At 41.9% G+C, this 16,757-nt stretch overlaps 3 protein-coding genes across 3 annotated transcripts in view; all 3 read left to right on the forward strand.

Annotated features, from left to right (window-relative positions):
• LOC120414196 (uncharacterized) overlaps positions 1–16,757 on the forward strand; it is a 260,154-nt gene that overhangs the window by 147,476 nt on the left and 95,921 nt on the right. The gene's annotated exons all lie outside the window — the stretch shown is intronic.
• LOC120414197 (uncharacterized) lies at positions 492–4,923 on the forward strand. Its single transcript, XM_039575278.2, has 3 exons — positions 492–676; positions 736–806; positions 864–4,923. Exon 3 carries the CDS (start codon positions 961–963, stop codon positions 4,921–4,923), a length of 3,963 nt encoding a protein of 1,320 aa, XP_039431212.1. The 5' UTR covers positions 492–676; positions 736–806; positions 864–960.
• On the forward strand, positions 4,795–7,842 carry LOC120414198 (uncharacterized). Its single transcript, XM_039575280.1, has 3 exons — positions 4,795–7,602; positions 7,662–7,732; positions 7,790–7,842. Exon 1 carries the CDS (start codon positions 4,935–4,937, stop codon positions 7,416–7,418), a length of 2,484 nt encoding a protein of 827 aa, XP_039431214.1. The 5' UTR covers positions 4,795–4,934; the 3' UTR covers positions 7,419–7,602; positions 7,662–7,732; positions 7,790–7,842.

Genomic DNA, 16,757 nt, shown 5'->3' on the forward strand with positions numbered 1-16,757 from the left:
TATTAGAATGTCATATTACGAGAGATAATTTCTTTCTTTAATTTGCTCTTTTCGTTGACCCGTCATGCAAAGAAATGGATGGCAAAAACACAAATTTTAACCAATTCAGTAACTTCATGGAGCACAAGGTTCGTTTTTCAATCGTTTAAATGTGGAAGAGAGCATAATTGCACAGGCTAAACTGTAGCGATTATTTTGGTGTGCTTTTTTAAAGTTCATGTTTATGCTGGCTTGCTGTTTATAAAAGTTTATATTAGTTTGTTTTAACCTTTTTTTCGTAAATTTCAGACAAAAACTAATAATTTGCATAAGATTTTTTTTAATAAACTTAAATCTACAGTCGTAAAATTAAAATGATACGTATTCATAAAATCCAATATATAAAGAAAAGATATATATATTTTGCCTTCCTCACTGAGGTAAGGCTATAATCCTGCTCTAAAAATGAACTTTGTATGAAAACGTCGTAGACCCACCTTCATGTATTGTTAGTACCAATCTGCGCTGACGATACCCCCCGTTGGGGCTAGAGCCACTGGCTATACATGAGCTTTAGTTTCTGGTAGGGAGAAGAACGTCAGTGTGACTTGTCAGGGTCGTTTGTTATCACAGTGCAATTTCACCTAATCGAACGCACATACGCAATCGAAACAGCAGTAGAATTACTAATCTAAAGGTATGAATTATTTGCATTTTTCTTGAACTAGCTAATTAGAATTAAAATTGAATTTATAGATTCTACCTAGGATTGCGCGAATCGAAGAGTTCTTTCTGTTTAGTGGACGAACTTAAAAAGGGCACTAAATGTAAATATGAAATTTACCGTCATGAAGACACAGCAACTAATAAATCTCCCTTTTTAGCTTTGAGCTGAACCACAGTACGAACTAAGTCTGCTTCTTTGATTGGCCCGAACAAACACCGCTAACAGAAAACTCAAAGATTTACCTGTTCAACAACATGAGCAAGCCACCGATTACTCGGCAGACTCGTTCCCAGACGAGAGCTGCCCAAGAGCTTGCGAGACATAACCTACAAACCGAGGAAGTAGTTGATGAGGGTGCAGATCTACAATTTGAAGCCTCTGTGGTAGACCTTCAAGGAGGAGAAGAAGTTGACTGCGGTAGTTGCATTCGACCCAATAATGCCGAGACGTTTATGGTCCAATGTTCGCGATGCTTCCTCTACTACCACTTCTCGTGTGCGGGAGTGACCGTCGCCACCGTTAATCTCCAGCCGTTCATTTGTAAGACCTGTATTCCTCTCGGGCCGCCAGAGAAAATCCCTTCAGTACGCTCTGGAACAACTTCGAGCTTACGTAGCTCACAGCTTTCGTTGGAACTACGAAGAGTGGAGGAGGAGATACAACTGGAAGAGGAGATTTCCCAGCAGCTTGAACGCAAGAAGAAGTTGATTGCTAAAAGATACGATCTTATGAGCCAAAGAGATGATGTCAAGTCACGCAGCAGCGGTCGTAGTAACCGAACGACGCCAAATAGAGTTCTCAACTGGATCGAGACACAGGGAAAAGCCGGTAAATCCGACCCTGCCGATTCCGTGAACTTATTGAGCGGTAATCCGGTCGGCCGGCTCAACGCGGGACTCACATCTACACCGGTTAATGAGAGCAAACCTGTAGACGACCTGGCACAACTTGCAAAGCTTCCAGCTGGAGGAATCAGCGGTCCTGATCCAAACAAACCTCCGGGCCAACTGGACCTCGATTCGATTCCCGAAGTTCCGGACAAACCTCGGAACAATCCTTTCTCGAAAGGAGCCGTTGGGAAATTGTTCAAACCGACTACGCGGTATGAAAACTGGCTGGATCAAATAAACCGGAAGCCACCAGCTAACAAGCCGGATGATGTCGGCCGTCAACTGGCTGATAAAGCATTAGCTGAGAAGCTTGCACGATTGGAAGATCAACGTAAACAGGACCAGAACCTACAACGCGAACAAGAACAAAAGCTGAAACATCAACTGCAACGTGCAGAGCAGGAAAGACTGGAGCTGATTAGAGAGAAGGATCGTGTCCTGGCCGAAAACCAAAACCACCAGAAGCGATTTGACGAATTTCAAGAGGACTTGATCAACCAGTTCAACGAGATGCTAAATCAGCAGCAGAACAACGCCAATAGCCGACCTGAATCCTCGGACAACTGGTATGACCGGGAGCTGCAGCAGCTGCAGCGATCACGAGAGTTGAACTTCAAACGAAACGAACCCACACCAACACACAGCGTGCATTCTAGTTTGCCTTCCATTTCGGAGGGAATCGGAAGCCTGCCGAGCCCGTACGGAGGACGCACGGAATCATCTCATCCTACGATTCCGCCGCAGGAAGATCCAGAAGTTTCAAGCTGCTCCACTATTCCGCCACGGCCCGTTCCGTCCGGTTCTCATACCCGACCATCGAAATCGTGTCTGGATCCACCCCCGCTTACATCCCACCAAATAGCTGCGCGGCAAGTGGTGTCCAAGGAACTGCCAGACTTCTTTGGCGATCCTGCTGAATGGCCACTGTTCATCAGTAGATACAATCACTCCACAAAAGCGTGTGGCTACACTGATTCGGAAAATCTGCTACGTCTAGATCGAGCTATCAAAGGGCACGCGAGGGAGATGGTTAGCAGCCTACTGCTCGACCCATCCACGGTGCCGGAGTTACTGTCCTCGCTGAAACTTCTCTACGGGAGACCCGAGCAGATCGTGCACAACCTGATCGCCAAAGTGCGAGCCACACCAGCACCAAAGGCAGACAAATTGGAGTCGTTGGTGACCTTTGGATTGGTAGTGCGTAACCTGTGCGGACACCTAAGGGCAATCGGAATGGAGAAGCACCTTTCGAATCCGACACTGTTATCCGAGCTGGTGGAGAAGCTTCCCGCCAACGTGAAGTTCAACTGGGCTTTGTATCAACACCAGCTGAAAGAGGTAGACCTGAATTCCTTTGGGTCTTACATGTCTCAGATTGCGACGGCTACGAGTGGAGTTACCGTACTGTCTACGGCCCCTAGAGCTGGTCGGGACGAGCGTCAAAAATCTAAGGAAAAAGGATTTGTCAACGCGCACGCTGAACAAGAAGAGACAAGCGACGGTGAAGGTAGAGACCAGCCAAAGGAGCGGTTGAACGTTGTCAACAAGATCGAAACCCATAAGGCGTGTCCGGCTTGCGGCGTCGAAGGTCACTCTGCGAAGGACTGTATACAATTCAAGGATCTGAGTTTGGATGATCGCTGGAAGGTGGTTAAAGCGAAAAAGCTTTGTCGACGTTGTTTGACTCCGCACTCCCGTTGGCCGTGCAACGCTGAAGCCTGCGGGGTGAACGGTTGTCAAAAAAGACACCATCGACTTCTGCATTACGATCACCCACCGGTAGAACCTCAACGTACCGAGCCGACGAACGCCACGGTCACGATTCACCGCCAGCCAAATCCGACGACCCTGTTCCGAATCTTGCCAGTCACGCTGTACGGAGCGCGGGGGCAGGTTGACACGTTTGCCTTCTTGGATGACGGATCTTCGGTGACCCTTGTGGAGAGATCGATTGCGAACAAGCTGGGAATTGCAGGAGAAGATTCCTCTCTCTGTATCCACTGGACCGGTGGCATCAAGAAAAACATCTCGAACACACAACTGGTAGATCTGGAGATTTCCGGGGTCAACAACACCAATCGACTTAAAGCGAAAGCAGTTTACACCGTCGAAGGATTGGGATTGCCAGACCAGTCGATGAATTTCGAGGCGATGGCGGCCAAGTACGATTACTTGCGAAGTCTTCCTGTACAAAACCTGATGTCCGCGGTTCCTGGTGTACTAATCGGGCTGAACAACTTACACCTGATGGCCCCCCTGAAGCTACGTGAAGGCAGAGAAGGCGAACCAATCGCCACGAAAACCCGTCTTGGCTGGGCAGTTTACGGAGCTATCCCGGGGCGTGAGGCGCCCTTCCTACACCGGCAGATGCACATCCACGGAAGCCCGACCGGCGACGAACTCCACGAGTACGTGCGAAGCTTCTTCGCTGTCGAAAGTCTAGGCGTTATAGCTGCACCTGGTGCCGTTGGTCCCGACGAGCAACGAGCAATAAAAATGCTAACAGAGACCACCAAGCGGACGGCAAGCGGCCGGTTTGAAACAGGACTTCTCTGGAGGCACGACTACATCGAGTTTCCTGACAATAGAGCGATGGCTGAAAAACGGATGAAGTGTCTAGAAAAACGTTTGCTGAGAGACCCCGTGCTGTACGACAACGTTCAGAAGCAGATAGCAGATTTTCAGCACAAGGGTTTTGCTCACAAAGCTACACCAGAGGAGCTGCAGCGTTTTGACCCACGCCGAACCTGGTATCTGCCACTTGGTCTGGTGATCAACCCGAATAAACCCGGGAAAGTTCGCCTCATTTGGGATGCGGCGGCGAAGGTCGACGGAGTTTCGCTTAATTCGATGCTGCTCAAGGGACCCGACTTGCTTTCACCTCTGCTGTCCGTGCTCTTCAAGTTCCGGGAAAGGCAGGTAGCGATTGGCGGTGACATTGAGGCCATGTTCCACCAGGTTCGGATACGCGAAGCAGATCGAAGTGCCCAGCTGTTCTATTGGCGGGATTCCCCTGAAAAGCCGTTGGAAACAATGGTAACCGACGTTGCCATTTTCGGTGCCAGCTGTTCACCCGCGCATTTCCAGTACGTTAAAAATCTAAATGCCACTCAGTACGAAATAGATTACCCCAGGGCAGCAAATGCAATCCGGACAAAGCATTTATCAACGACTACCTGGATAGCGTCGACACAGCAGAGGAGGCGGCAGAGATTGCGCTGGAGGTTGCCGAAGTTCACTCTAGAGCCGGGTTCCACATCCGAAACTGGGTCTCCAACAACGCTGCGGTACTGCAGAGAATCGGAGCGGCCAATCCAACAACGGTGAAGCGTTTCGTGATGGACAAGGATTGTGGTTTTGAGCGCCTGCTGGGTATGGTGTGGTTGCCGGAGGAGGACATGTTTACGTTTCGCCTGAGTTTCCGAGAAGACCACGATTTGTTGCTGTCCGGCGAAGAAATCCCCACCAAGCAGCAGCTACTGAGCGTTGTTATGAGCATTTACGATCCAACCGGGTTCCTAGCAGCGTTCATAATTCACGGAAAGATTATAATCCAGGACGTTTGGAGGTCAGGCGTGGATTGGAAGAACAAAATTCCAGATGAGCTAGTCCAACGCTGGAAACAATGGATTGCGCTTCTTCCCAAGATCGAGGACTTGAAAATCCCTCGTTGCTACTTCCCTGGTTACCACCCGGACAGCCTGAGGTCACTAGAACTCCATGTTTTCGTCAACGCGAGTGAGTTGGCCTATTCTGCTGTGGCACACTTCCGACTTGTCGACAGAGGGTCCGTGCGGTGTGCTTTCGTGGCAAGCAAAACCAAGGTGGCGCCATTGGACCCGCTATCCATACCGCGTCTCGAAGCAAACGCGGGTGTGCTGGGTGTTCGTTTGCGTAAATCCATAGTGACCGGTCATTCTCTACCTATCACACGAACTCGTTTCTGGACTGACTCAAAGACCGTCCTTCAATGGATTAGGTCCAAGGATCTTCGGCGCTACCGTCCGTACGTGGCCTTCCGGATGAACGAAATACTGTCCATGTCAGCGGTCGCGGAGTGGGGGTATTGTCCGTCCCGTCTGAACGTTGCTGATCTCGCTACCAAGTGGGGAAAACAAGGTCCACCTCTGGATATCAACAGTCCTTTTTACCAGAGCCAGGAATTTGTGTACGATAATCCATCGGAATGGCCGGAACCGTGCGAAGATATGGTGGAGCTGGCACCAGAAGAATTGAGACCGTCATTCGTGTTTGCTCATTTCGTTCTGAAGCCAACGGTGAAATGGGAGAGGTTTTCAAAGTGGGAGCGACTATTGCGTACCATGGCGTACGTCCAGCGATTTATCGCTCGCAAGCTGAACCGCGAGAAGAAGCCGTGGCAAGTCGACCTGACCCGAGAAGAGCTACAGAAAGCTGAGCAGAGTTTGTGGCGTCTTGCACAGTCTGAGGAGTATCGTGACGAGGTGGCCACTTTGAATCAGAATCAACGAGTCCCAGCTGATCAGCGAGAATCCCTGGAAAGGTCAAGCAACATTGTTAAACTCTGTCCCATGCTGGACGATGCTGGAGTACTTCGCGTAAGTGGGCGCATACAAGCTGCAGAATGTGTCGGCTACGAAACCAAACACCCAGTAATTCTTCCACGAGATCACCCGGTGACGACTTTACTGCTGGAATACTACCATCGGCGGTTCCAGCACTCAAATAATGAAACTGTGGTGAATGAAATTCGGCAGAATTTAAGCATTCCTAAGCTGCGGGTGCTCGTGAGGCTCGTGTCCAATAACTGCAAGTGGTGCGAAGTATACAAGTCTACTCCAGTTGTACCACAGATGGCACCACTCCCGCGAGCTAGGTTGTCCCCATTCCTGCGTCCGTTTACATTCACCGGAGTGGACTACTTTGGGCCCTACCTGATCAAGACGGGGCGCAGTATTACAAAAAGATGGGTTGCGCTTTTCACCTGCCTGACGATCAGAGCTGTCCATCTTGAGATCGTTGCAAACCTTTCGACGGAGTCGTTCAAAAAGGCAGTTCGGAGGTTCATCGCGCGTAGAGGGGCACCACAAGAAATTTATTCGGACCGAGGAACCAACTTCCAAGGAGCTAGCAGTGAGTTAACGAAGGAAATAAGTTTGAGCATCAACAAGGAGCTGGCCAGTACGTTCACCGATGCTCATACTCAGTGGCGTTTCAATCCCCCCGCGGCACCGCACATGGGAGGCTCGTGGGAGAGGATGGTGCGTTCCGTAAAAGCTGCGCTAGGAGCGATACCGTTGGAGCGCAAATTGGACGAGGAATCGATGGTGACCATGTTAACAGAGGCGGAGCACATGGTGAATTCCCGCCCACTTACGTTTATCCCTTTAGAAGGCGCCGATCAGGAATCGCTCACGCCGAATCATTTTTTACTCATGAGTTCGAGCGGGGTTCAACAGCCGGTGAAGGATCCGATGTGCGAAGGCGCGGCTTTGAGGAACAGCTGGAACCAGATCCAGCACGCCTTAGATGAGTTTTGGCGACGGTGGGTAAGGGAATATTTGCCAACTTTATCAAGACGATCGAAATGGTTCGAGGAAACGCGGCCGCTCAGAGAAGGAGATCTTGTGGTCGTCGTAGATGAGGGAACGCGAAATCGCTGGCAAAGAGGACGAGTTTTGCGGACGTATCCGGGCAAGGACGGGCGTGTACGACGGGTAGATGTGCAAACAGCTAAAGGGATTCTACCAAGTCGCGCAGTCGCCAGATTGGCATTGCTGGATGTAGGAAATGTTGGTGACGCCGAAGGAACACTTCCGGCGACACGAGGGGGAGAATGTTAGTACCAATCTGCGCTGACGATACCCCCCGTTGGGGCTAGAGCCACTGGCTATACATGAGCTTTAGTTTCTGGTAGGGAGAAGAACGTCAGTGTGACTTGTCAGGGTCGTTTGTTATCACAGTGCAATTTCACCTAATCGAACGCACATACGCAATCGAAACAGCAGTAGAATTACTAATCTAAAGGTATGAATTATTTGCATTTTTCTTGAACTAGCTAATTAGAATTAAAATTGAATTTATAGATTCTACCTAGGATTGCGCGAATCGAAGAGTTCTTTCTGTTTAGTGGACGAACTTAAAAAGGGCACTAAATGTAAAAATGAAATTTACCGTCATGAAGACACAGCAACTAATAAATCTCCCTTTTTAGCTTTGAGCTGAACCACAGTACGAACTAAGTCTGCTTCTTTGATTGGCCCGAACTAATACCGCTAACATGTATACATATCGACTCAGAATAGAAAACTGAACAAATGTCTGTGTGTATGTGTGTGTATGTGTGTGTGTATGTGTGTGTGTATGTGTGTGTGTATGTGTGTGTGTATGTATGTATGTGACCAACAAACTAGCTCATGTTTCTCGGCACTGGCTGAACCGATTTGACCCGAACTTGTTGCATTTGACTTGGTTTAGGGTCCCATAGATCGAGTTTTATACAGATTGAAGTTTCGATAAGTAGTTCAAAAGTTATGTATAAAAATGTGTTTTCACATATATCCGGATCTCACTTAAATGTATGTAAACTATGTCCGGATCCACCATCCGACCTATATTTGGTTAGGTTATCAAAAGACCTTTCCATCGAGTCCAAAACATTGAAGATCTGGCAACCCTGTCTCGAGATATGGCCAATTAAGTGATATTGATGTACTTTTTAGAAGCCGGATCTCACTTAAATGTATGTAGACTATGTCCGGATCCACTATCCAACCCATCGTTGGTTAGGTTATCAAAAGACCTTTCCAACGAGTCCAAAACATTGAAGATCTGGCAACCCTGTCTCGAGATATGGCCCCATAAGTGATATTGATGTACTTTTTGGAAGCCGGATCTCACTTAAATGTATGTAAACTATGTCCGGATCCACCATTTGACCTATATTTGGTTAGGTTATCAAAAGACCTTTCCATCGAGTCCAAAACATTGAAGATCTGGCAACCCTGTCTCGAGATATGGCCAATTAAGTGATATTGATGTACTTTTTAGAAGCCGGATCTCACTTAAATGTATGTAGACTATGTCCGGATCCACTATCCAACCCATCGTTTGTTAGGTTATCAAAAGACCTTTCCAACGAGTCCGAAACATTGAAGATCTGGCAACCCTGTCTCGAGATATGGCCCCATAAGTGATATTGATGTACTTTTTGGAAGCCGGATCTCACTTAAATGTATGTAAACTATGTCCGGATCCACCATACGACCTATATTTGGTTAGGTTATCAAAAGACCTTTCCATCGAGTCCAAAACATTGAAGATCTGGCAACCCTGTCTCGAGATATGGCCCCATAAGTGATATTGATGTACTTTTTGGAAGCTGGATCTCACTTAAATGTATGTAAACTATGTCCGGATCCACCATCCGACCCATCGTTGGTTAGGTAATCAAAAGACCTTTCCATCGAGTCCAAAACATTGAAGCTCGGGCAACCCTGTATCAAGATATGGCCACAGATCTAAAAAATAGATGAAATTTGTGTACAGCCATTGATGGTAATGAGTGAGGAAGGCTTCAACCACATAGGTGGATTAAGTTAGTTTTTTTCTTTTTGTTTGATGAAAATAATACTTTTGCAAGGTTAAATTACTGAAAAAGATCACAAAAACCTTTAAAAGTCCACAAAGCAGCAAAATTTACACAACTCCCACATCACACACAAACACACAAGCAACCCCGCCGTCGGAGATCGTGGGCGGAAACGCGGACGGCCATCATGCAAAGTGTTAGAAAGGAAAGTGAAATTAATTAAAAGCTGCCGTGTGGTGTAGGTCCGGAGCAACGGAACTAATAAAAAAGAGTTGAGCAAGACAACAAAACAAAAAAAGAGTGCGAACCGTAAAAATTATCCCTTAAGTCGGAGTCTTGGGGCCCAAGAGACCGCACTCTGTCTTGAAGACGAAAAAAAAATGAAAGAGACAGGAAACGCTTAATTAGCGGCTTTTGGTGGTCAACCCTATTTTTTCGTGTTACTCTGTTTTTTTTTTGTATTATCGTGTGGCACACTCCGCGATCTTGATGTAAGGGAGTGACGAAAGTAAGAGTTTTGTCAAACTTTTTTTTTTTGTTCATTGCTAAACTTTTCGGTTGTCAAGTTTCTTGCGGGGTTGAAATTAGGGGGAGAGGGGGTAATATGCACCCCCTAAGGGAAAACTGTGATTTCTCAACCATTACAGCATTACCGTGGAAGTATTTTGTTCGATGTTCTAAAACAACTATTATTCTTCGTCATCCATGTGAAAAAAGTCTTAAAAAACCTCAAAATTGTTCGAAAATATCCAATTTCTAAAAACATTTTTGATTCATTTCAAACAACCATGCGGGGTAATATGCACCGCAACATTGGGGCAATATGCACTACAACAACGGGGCAGAATGCACCACAACATGGGGCAAAATGCACCGGGTAAAAGCAGTTTGCACTAGTCACCACTAGATGACACCGCTGTTTTTATAAATGAGCTTCACAGCGGTGCATTTTGCCCCGACCACGCTTTTTGCAGAAAATTTAATTAAAAATGCATTTTTTGATGTTTTTGGACTCATCTATCTACAGAATAATGAAGATTATTGCAAAAACTATGTACCTCAACACTTACAATATCAATAAATTCTTTTTATACTGTCCAAAAATCATAATGAAAGTTCAATGAAAGTTAGATGAAAACACAACATTTTAAAGTTTTGCATATAACTTAAGCTGTTTTTATACTACGATGCACAAATTTTTCCAGCATGGTTTAGCAATGTTAAGCTTCCAATTTCTATGATTTTTTCCCGGAAAATTCTTGCAGACACCGAGAAAAGCAGGGGGTGCATTTTGCCCCGGGGGTGCATATTACCCCCTCTCCCCCTAGATGGAAAGGTTGTCTTTTTTGCTAGGTCTAATGAGTAATTATGTGGAATTTGAAGAGGCGGAAGTTGCAATTTGTGGTGGAGTCAGTGCCGTCATCTGAAAAAAGTGAGATGTAATCATACGAATTTCTACATTGCTTCGATTTTGAAAAAAAAGTTTTTTTGAATTTGTTAATTATTAGAACGCCAACCTTATTCAAAAGACAACATCTTTGAAAAAAATATTGACTAAAATAACTTAAATTAAGAGGCTTTTTAGCAGCTTCTTTCGTTCAAATGATTTTCATTAAGAACCCTTACTCGAAATAAAGTTATTTATCCCCCTCGGGTAGTTTATGGCACCCGCTAATTGCAATCATTTATCCAATTGTTGTTGCCGAGCGCAGCAAGCACCTGAAGGCAAAGTACTTTGCCTCCACTGCAACTCCGTTTCTAGTGCCATATTTTTCCCAAAATTAAGCTTCTAACTGTTGGCAGCAGCAGCCTTTGTGCACTTTGGAGCCAAAACTAGACTATCACAATTTATGGTACAGCTAAGCGAGCATAATTAAAATTCATATTTCAAAATGACATTATCACCCGGGAGGGGATCTTTCCCCCCTCCTTTGGTGGCATTTGTGGCTTTCGTGGCAAATTGTGCTCCTGCCGGGCAAGTCACAAAAACTTTTTAAGCATTTAAGAGCGAGTCCACGAACAGGGCATACCCCTTTGTATGGGACGTCGTTTGGACCTCACCAATCTGCCTGAAATTTTCAGGGGTTGTTTGTACATATAAAATTAGCATCTGGCCAAAATATGAGCACTCTAGGTCAACGGGAAGTGGGGCAAATAGGGACACAAAGTTTTAAGGTTCAAAAACGTCAAAAATCTTAAAAAGGCTATAACTCAGGCAAAATTCAATTTAATTTCAAAATTCAAAATGCATTTAAAAGGGCTTGAAAAATGTAACAAAATGCAGGGTAGAGCATCTCAATTGGTTATTTCTAAAGGGAGTTATTGGCATTTTAGTGAAAAAATAGCATAATTTTCAAACTCAAATAAAAAAGTGTTCCATCCAGATATCAACTCGGTTCGACCTGCAGCTTGTAGAGGACATCTGGGACTGCCATCTGAGACTGAGAACGCTTTGGGTTAGGCAGTTTAACATATTAAATAGGCACTTTTACTTTTAGTGAATTTTTTTGTTTTAAATTTTTGCTCGGGGGACCCCTTACATCCCATTTTTTGGTGATAATTTTATCATATTCGTGTTCCTGAGACAATTTCACAATAGAAACATGCATAAAAATGTGTATTTTCATCTATTTTAACCCTTTTAAAAATGAAAGTTAAAAAAAATTGAGAAGCTGCTTTTTTCTGGTGTCATCTAGTATCCTTGGAAACGAACTTGATTTTCAATAAATGTGAATCGAAGATTTTTTTTTTAATTTCATTTTTTAAAGGGTTAAAATAGATGAAAATAAACATTTTTATGCATGTTTCTATTGTGAAATTGTCTCAGGAACACGAATATGATAAAATTATCACCAAAAAATGGGATGTAAGGGGTCCCCCGAGCAAAAATTTAAAACAAAAAAATTCACTAAAAGTAAAAGTGCCTATTTAATATGTTAAACTGCCTAACCCAAAGCGTTCTCAGTCTCAGATGGCAGTCCCAGATGTCCTCTACAAGCTGCAGGTCGAACCGAGTTGATATCTGGATGGAACACTTTTTTATTTGAGTTTGAAAATTATGCTATTTTTTCACTAAAATGCCAATAACTCCCTTTAGAAATAACCAATTGAGATGCTCTACCCTGCATTTTGTTACATTTTTCAAGCCCTTTTAAATGCATTTTGAATTTTGAAATTAAATTGAATTTTGCCTGAGTTATAGCCTTTTTAAGATTTTTGACGTTTTTGAACCTTAAAACTTTGTGTCCCTATTTGCCCCACTTCCCGTTGACCTAGGGTGCTCATATTTTGGCCAGATGCTAGTTTTATATGTACAAACAACCCCTGAAAATTTCAGGCAGATTGGTGAGGTCGATGCGAGATGGGTATGCTTTGCTCGTGGACTCGCTCTTAAAGATTTAGAGATAGCCAGAGCTAACAAATGACTGCTCCATTAGGGGGTAAGGATTTTTCTTAATTTTTCCTAAACCCTACCCCTGGCAAGTCCTGCCAGCTGGCAATAAATTTCCACTCCAATATATTAATAAACAGCACCCACGCCACGGGGGGAGCGTTCTTTGTACGTGGAACAAATTCACTTAACTTCCGTGCCCTTTCGTGGGGCTTTTTTTGTGGTCACCGCCAACAGATAGAGCGCGCGTTCGACATGCAACACACGAGATGTTTGCCCCTGAAGTTATGCACCGCAGGTAAACAGCCATAAATATTGCTTTATAAATAATAACACACTCTCACGAGAAAGAGAGAAAGAGAGAAGGGAGTAAGGGGAGATTCAAATAAAGCTCGACACTCGATTCACTTATGCTATAAAGTGCCACGTGAGTGGGGGGAGAAAAACAAAAGTGGTCATACGACAAAAAATATTTATAGAAAATTGCATTCTCACCTAACTCCTGGCGTAAACCGGAGAGGTGCGCCCACCCGTGGATGGTGTGTGGCCAAAGGACCATCGATGGTCGTGTTCCGGTGCCATTGGTGGTGCAATTGCACAAACAAAGTAGGTACCGTGGAATGTTGTGAATTGGGTCACTTTATCGAAAATAATCCTAACATGATCAAAATCAAAATATTGTGAAGTCATTTAAACAAATCATTGCATTTTTGGTAAATTTACAGATTTAATTAAATATTCTTATCGAATATAACGTCTTAAAATGGCCTTACGATCAAATAACCTACTCAATAAAATGAATTGTCAACTGTAAATATGACATATTCGTGTTACCTTAAATGTCTCAAATAAATTCAATTCAATATCATCTTCAGCCCTATGAAAAAATTAGACTTGATACCAAAATTTTCAAAATATGTTTTTCAAAACATCAGAAAATTTTACAAATGTAAATTTTTTTTAAATTGAAAATTGGATAATAATTGATAAGATTAAAACATATAAAAAAAATTGGCTATTTGGGTGAGACTTAAACAACTTCATATTTTCCAGTTTTTTTTCACCGCTAGTTCCGGAAAGCTCGTCCAATTTCCCATAAGTTTGTCTTTGACAGCATTTCAATTGGATGTATGGGCTTACAGATATAAGCAAAAGTGCATTGCCCATAACTAGAAACAGTTGTTTTTTTTTTCAGTGTGGTAGATAATAGTAAATAAGCTCACGTAAATATTAAAAAGAGTCATATTAAAATGTAGTCAAAGACAAACTTATGGGAAACTGGACGAGCTTTCCAGTAAAAATATTTAAGAGACGAAAAAATCAAGTTTGTCATATAGGAATTGCCAAAAACCAAAAAAAAACTCTATTTTTCAACATTTTTATTTTTAAAACCGCTGTAACTTAACAAGGGTTGGACAAAGGACAATTGTCAATATGGAGGCTTTATGTAAAATTGTCTGGGGAATCGATACTCACCTTCAATTTTTAAAAAAATTGACGTTTAAACCACTTTAAAAAAAAGTTTTAGTTAATGGTATTTGAGCAACTCTCTACGAAATCGGCCGATTTCGACCATTTTTATTTGTTGTATTTTTTTATTTGACTCAAACTTTGTGGGGGCCTTCCCTATGACCAAATAAGCTATTTTGTGTCATTGGTTCACCCATACAAGTCTCCATACAATTTTGGCAGCTGTCCATACAAAAATGGTATGTAAATATTCAAACAGCTGTAACTTTTGAGTGAATTTTCTGATCAATTTGGTGTCTTCGGCAAAGTTGTAGGTATTGTTGAGAACAATTGAGAAAAAAATAGGTACAAGGAAAAAAAAATGCAGATTTTTTTATCAACTTTTTTTCACTAAAACTCAATTTCCCAAAATACGTATTTTTTGATTTTCGAGATTTTTTGATATGTTTTAGGGGACAAAAATCCGCAACTTTTGAGCTATAGAGAAACATGGTCAAGAAATCTGCCGCCAAGTTATGAATTTTTGAAAAATAGTGATTTTTGGAAAAAAATCCAAATTTCATGCAAAAACAAATTTGAAGTTATTTTTTAATGCAAAATTGAATTAGCAATCGAAAACTACTGTACAATTTTGTTGATAAAGGGCTTCGTTTTCAAGATATAGCCACCGAAAGTTTGATTTTAGCAAAATATTTGCAGTTTTTCGATTTTTAAAAATAGTGACCATGAGCGACCATTTCTAAAAATATTTTTTTTGAAAGGTTCGGAAAATTTCACGAATGTTTCATGTATTAACATTGAAAATCGGACCATTAGTTGCTGAGATATCGTCATTAGAAAATGGTGGGTTGTTTTGGTGAGACTTAGAAAACTTCAATTTTCGTGTTTCTTTTTCTTAAAGCGGCTGTATCTCAGCAACCCGAGGTCTAATCTTCAATGTCTCTTAGACAATTTTATAGCAAATTTTCTGAACTTTAAAAAAAAATATTTTTAGAAATGGTCACTCATGGTCACTATTTTTAAAAATCGAAAAACTGCAAATATTTCGCTAAAATCAAACTTTCGGTGGCTATATCTTGAAAACGAAGCCCTTTATCAAAAAAATTGTACAGTAGTTTTCGATTGCTAATTCAATTTTGCATTAAAAAATAACTTCAAATTTGTTTTTGCAAGAAATTTGGATTTTTTTCCAAAAATCACTATTTTTCAAAAATTCATAGCTTGGCGGCATATTTTTTGACCATGTTTCTCTATAGCTCAAAAGTTGCGGATTTTTGTCCCCTAAAACATATCAAAAAATCTCGAAAATCAAAAAATACGTATTTTGGGAAATTGAGTTTTAGTGAAAAAAAAGTTGATAAAAAAATCTGCAATTTTTTTTTCCGTGTACCTATTTTTTTCTCAATTGTCCTCAACAATACCTACAACTTTGCCGAAGACACCAAATTGATCAGAAAATTCACTCAAAAGTTACAGCTGTTTGAATATTTACATACCATTTTTGTATGGACAGCAGCCAAAATTGTATGGAGACTTGTATGGGTGAACCAATGACACAAAATAGCTTATTTGGTCACAGGGAAGGCCCCCACAAAGTTTGAGCCAAATCAAAAAATACAAATAAAATCCATTTCCGGTTTTGGTAGAGAATTGCTCATTTGTATTTTTTTGGAGAGTCATACCATCTTGCTTTTTTTGTAAGTCGTTTTTTAACATCTTAGACTATTTCCTCTAAAATTTTGAACGAAGAAAATCGTGATATGCCCTTAAATTTAAACTTATTAACTTAAAAATCAAAAAGTCTCAAAGAAGTGACGTGTATTTTTATTTCAGTGTATTTTTTTCTCAGAAAGCTTGTCCAATTTCCTACAAGTTTGTCTTTGATCACTTTTTGATACAGTAATTTTTTAATAACAACATACAAAAATATTTAAATAGCTTACGCCCTTCTCAAATGTTATTTTCGAGAACAAATGGCTTCTCTAGGCCTAGGATAACATGTCTACAAAGTTCCATTGAAGTCGGAGAGGGTCGGGTACAAAAGTATCAGAAAAATTCCTGATTTGAGCTGGAATTGTTCTGTAACGTAACACATAATACGAGATTTTTGAACCCGAACAAGTGGAGTGTTTTTTTTTTCTTTCAGTGTATTTTTTTTTCGGAAAGCCCATTAAATTTCCTACAAGTTTGTCTTTGACCACTTTTTGATACGATGCTTCGAGATACAGCAATATTAAAATTACGAAATACAAAAATATTTAAAACACTTACGCCCTTTTCAAATGTCAGTATCGAGTGAAAATGGCTCCATATACACAACAATGGCTTATATAAGCGTAGGATAACATGTCTACAAAGTTTCATTGAAATTGGAGAGGGTCGAGAAAAAAGTACCTAACAAAATTTTGTTTTGGGCTGGATTTGCTCATTTGTAAAGATTTTTTTTTGTTTTCAAACCAAAGCTTTTTTTAAATTTTCTTTACAAATATATAGTGATTCGTTTCTAAAAGATTTCCTAGATTTTTTATCAATAGAATAAATTAGTTTTAATAAGGCTGCTGCAAATATTTTTCAAAGTTTATGTTCCATGCCTCTGGCTGAACTGGGGAGGCTTTTCAGTAGAAAAGAGTTGTGAAATGCATTATACATCAGTACAATTGTTTTACAATCATATTCAAAATATCTAAGTTTTGACGAAACACTTTTTTTTTGCGAAAAAAAACATGTTGT

Source organism: Culex pipiens, chromosome 3 (assembly GCF_016801865.2).
Source record: "Culex pipiens pallens isolate TS chromosome 3, TS_CPP_V2, whole genome shotgun sequence".
Lineage (NCBI taxonomy): Eukaryota > Metazoa > Arthropoda > Insecta > Diptera > Culicidae > Culex > Culex pipiens.